The sequence below is a fragment of the Artemia sp. Qi Xiang Cuo genome, chromosome 8 (assembly GCF_049724085.1).
Source record: "Artemia sp. Qi Xiang Cuo chromosome 8, ASM4972408v1, whole genome shotgun sequence".
In the NCBI taxonomy this organism is placed as follows: Eukaryota; Metazoa; Arthropoda; class Branchiopoda; order Anostraca; family Artemiidae; genus Artemia; species Artemia sp. Qi Xiang Cuo.
In genome coordinates, this window is record NC_142801.1 from 926,478 (window position 1) to 930,817 (window position 4,340).

General features: G+C 43.0%; 1 protein-coding gene across 1 annotated transcript; it reads left to right on the forward strand.

The window, feature by feature from the left end:
* Positions 1-3,406: 3,406 nt before the first annotated feature.
* On the forward strand, positions 3,407-3,808 carry LOC148949053 (uncharacterized). Its single transcript, XM_089093626.1, has one exon. It carries the CDS (start codon positions 3,407-3,409, stop codon positions 3,806-3,808), a length of 402 nt encoding a protein of 133 aa, XP_088949752.1.
* Positions 3,809-4,340: the final 532 nt, after the last annotated feature.

The following is a 4,340-nucleotide window of genomic DNA, read 5'->3' on the forward strand; positions in this document are numbered from 1 at the left end:
ATAAATGTCATGTAAAAAAGCCCGAAAGATACACTAACTAGGGAAAGCTTTCCTTGTTTCGAAGTTGCATGGCTCTACTTGCAGTATTTATACTTTATAGTATTTATACTTTATACTTTATTATTTATGCTTTATTTATACTTTATTCTGCGAGACGGGAAACTTTAGTGTTGGATGTTATAATAAAATATTCTAGCAAAATACTTTTTTTATTTCAAAATTTCTCATTTCGTCTTTTTTAAGTTGCACATTTTCGAGAGTGTATGGTAAAACCAACTAAGCTCGGCAACAATACAATATGGCTTGGATGTCTTTATCATCATACAAAAAATTAAAAGTTTAGTTACCAGGTAAGGATGCTGATTCTTTTTTTTTATTATTCAGGATGGAGGTGGTACAATTGTGTTTTTTCCACACTGAGGAAGATCAATCTTGTGATTGCTTGGTTTAATACTACTGAATTTAAAAGTACTTTTCGAAATCATGTTCTTCACTTTTTCGCATGAAAAATATATTTAACATCACATAATTGTTAAAAAATAACCTAATTATCAAAAATAGTTCTATTAATTATTAAAACTAGTTCTCCACTCCAACCACTAGTTCTCCTAGGGGGAAATAGGGCCTGATAAGCTATAGTGCTCCAAGCTAAGGTTGGGACCTCGTAGCTATGATTCGCGCTCCTGTCCCTAGTGGGGCTAGAGGAGAGCCCTAAGTTGCACCTCATCGGGTTGGAGTAGTAAAACATTATGGTGGTTGCCTAGCGCGACCGGCAGAACAGCTAATACAACAGGGCACCAGTAGTTTAGGGAGCTGCCGGTAGAAAAAATTCCCATGAAACACCGATAGATACAGAAGATTTAGACATAGCGATGAATGCTATCGCATCCGCGGTAGCCGATGTGGACCAGGTTTGAACGATGTCTTATTCGAGAAATGGGCTAATCATCCCCACTAAGAAACTTAAAGTTGGTTCTTAGAATGCAAGAAGTTGCAAGGCCGTGCCAACTCAGATGCTCCTTGCTAATGAAATGAAAAATTATGGTCCCAATATATGTTGCCTTTCTGAGACTAGATTGAACGACATACTGATGAAATCAATTGACCTCACAAATTCATAAACATTTAATTTTTAGAACTTTCGAGTAACTGATAGGAGTGTTCTCCACGTAGTCGGATTACTCCTGGACCGAATTGCTGCTTCATCTATTGTCTATTGGCAACCCGCGTCAGCAAGAATCTCTACCCTGAGACTGAAAGGCTGGATTAGTAACGTGACTATATTGTCCGTCTACGTTCTATCAAAGATAGCCCTGATGATGCCAAAGATGCATTCTACTTTGAGCTGCAGAGAATACTCGACTCTGTCCCAGGACGCGACATTTTATTTGTCGCTGGAGACTTTAACGCAAAGGTCGGTAAACCAGATGCAAACACCGAAAGAGTGATCGGACGCCATACCGGTAAACCACATGCAAACACCGAAAGAGTGATCGGACGCCATACCATCGGAGATAAATGCTCAAACGGCGAGAGGTTGCTACAGCTTGCCAAATACAATTACTTATGTCAGGTTAACACCCAGCTCTAGCACAAGAAGCGCCATCTTATGACCTGGATATCTAACGACGGGGTCACCAAAGCCCAGATCGACCACTTCTTTGTCGGAAAACGTTGGGGGAGCTCATGTCTGGATGAATGAGTCTAAAGAGGAGCAGATACAGACTCAGCAAACGGTCCGGATCACTTTAGTCTCATCCTTAAATTCATTCTGAGACTAAGCACCCGAAAAAATAAGATACAAGCCAATTTGCTTGATGTATCAAAACAACGCAGTCCACAGATCAGGGCTGGTTTCGAGCTAAAGCTTAACAACCAATTTGAGGCCCTTGTTGACTACACAGACATCGAAGACCGATGGTCCAACCTGAAAGTCTTGACACAAGAGGCTGCTGAACAGGTTCTTGGTCACACCAAGAGGAAACAAAGGCTCTAGATCTCGGACAAAACAATTGAGCTAGTGGAATGACCCCTTCTCAGTGGCCCTAAAGAACCCGTAAAAATGCTCGCAAGCTGGTAAAGCAGTCTGCTCGTTGCGACAGGGAGAAACACTTGTCGAAAATGGCTTCTGATATGCAACAACCAGCAGAATCGCACAATCTAAGGAAAACATTCAAGCTACTGAGGGAAGCAACAAGCAAATCACCTATCTCCACAGACTCCCTGAAAAACAAAACAGGCAACATTATTCAGAGATAAGAAGACCACCTCGAAAGGTGAAAAGACCGTTTTTGCAAGCTCCGTAATCGCACAAAAGCTTCGTTTAATTTACGAGAAGTTCAGAGTGTACCGAAGGGGCCTTACTAGATAGATCTACAGCCACCGTCATTTGCTGATGTTCTGCGGGCACTGAAAAACATGAAAAATAACAAAGCCCCCGGAGAAGATGGAATCTCAGAAGAGATGTATAAGTCATCCCCACACTATTATGTCAGCTTAAAGACTTGCTAGTTGAGGTATGGACGACAAAGAAATTCCCAAAAGATTGGAAACTCTCAGCATTTATGCGGGTATATGAAAAGGGAAACAATGCAGTCTGCTCGAACTACCGAGGTGGATCACTAATAGGCCAGGCCATGAAAGTCCTCTGTATAATCTTCCTCAATCGTTTTAAAGATAGCTGACACAAGTTGACAAGACCAGAACAAGCAGGTTTCAGACCTGGCAGGGGCTTCCCAGAACATATTCCGCCTCATCCTACAGCAGAGCGAGAAATGTCAACTGTCTGCATTCATCGCCTTCATCGACTTTGTTGCCGCTTTCGACTCCCTTATCAGGACCGAGCTTTGGAAGATCATGGTGGAAGACGGTGTACCAGCAGAACTGATCGAGATACTCAAAGGAGCCTATGAGTCTACACTCACAAGAGTCCGAACTGCCCACGGCGAAATGACGGAATTTGACGTTGTGTCAGGGGTCAAACATGGGTGCCTCCTTTCGCCAGTTCTATTCAATTACATAATAGACTGGATAATGACGAATTCACTTTGCACCCACAAAGGGTTTGTCGTCGGTCAGAGAGAAGACAACCCAATCGCCCTGACAGACCTCGACTTCACAGACGATGTGCGTCACATGAGTAACTCGTTGGCTTAGCCCTAAAAGATGGTCAACAATGCCTCCTATATATCAAAGAAAACTGGCCTCATGATCAGCATGCATAAAACCAAATTCATGAAAGTGACCCAGATATCCAACTATAGGGCGAAACCATCAAGACTATTGAAGAGTTCTGCTACCTTGGTTCTATCGTAACACCGAATGGAGCTCGAATAGGAAAGGCATGGAGCTCGAATAGGAAAGGCATGGAGCTCGAATAGGAAAGGCATGGGGTGTCTTCACAAGCATGAAGAAGTCGCTTTGGAATAGACATGAAATTAGCATCAAAACGAAGATGAACGTCTACAAGGCAACTGTTCAATCGATCCTGCTGTACGCCTGTGAACCCTCGCCTTTAAAGGCCGAAGAAACACGTTCACTAGAAGAATTCGACCATCGCTGCATGAGACACATACTACGGGTCAGCCGATGGTTTCATAACTCAAATCCTGAGGTTCGAAGGCACTGTTCCCAGAAGGCCCCCCTCTTGGTAATCATAAAACAACGACGACTGAAATTCTTGGGACACACACTACGACGACCAGCTGGAACTATATCCCGTGATGTCCTCACCTTCGACCCCCTTTCAACTTGGAAACGGAGACCAGGTGGCCAAAGGAAGAATCTTCTTTCAGACATTCAAGAATGACCTGGATCCTTGGGGTGGCTTCCGACGACACGGACGTCGTTGAGATAAGAACTGGCTGAAGATTGCAGAAGAAGCTGCTGCTGACTGATCGTGTTGGACTACGTCAGTCATCCCATGTTCCATTGATGCCGGGCAGGATGGATCATCGTCTGGTTCCCGCCGAAAGTAAAGTAAGTAACTAAAGCCAAGTCAGAAAGTCTCTGTGAGAGGCAAAGCTGGCTTAACCTTTTTCGGAGTGCATAAAAAGCATTCATTTCACTTCTTGATGATAGTCTATCATTCAACCTTAGGTAGAACTAAGGTAGATAGATATAGAGTAAGGGTAACTAAAATAGACTATCAGTTCTTTCAGCCATTTGATTGCAATTGGAGACCAAAAATGATTAAAAGATTTATGACCGAAAAATTAATGCTGTAAATTCTTTGATCAAACTTATTTTGAAAAGTAATGCTCCTCCCTCAAAACTGGGGGAGAGTCACCCACCACTCGCCAGCTACTGGTGACAAGACGTACTTCAGAACCACTACTATC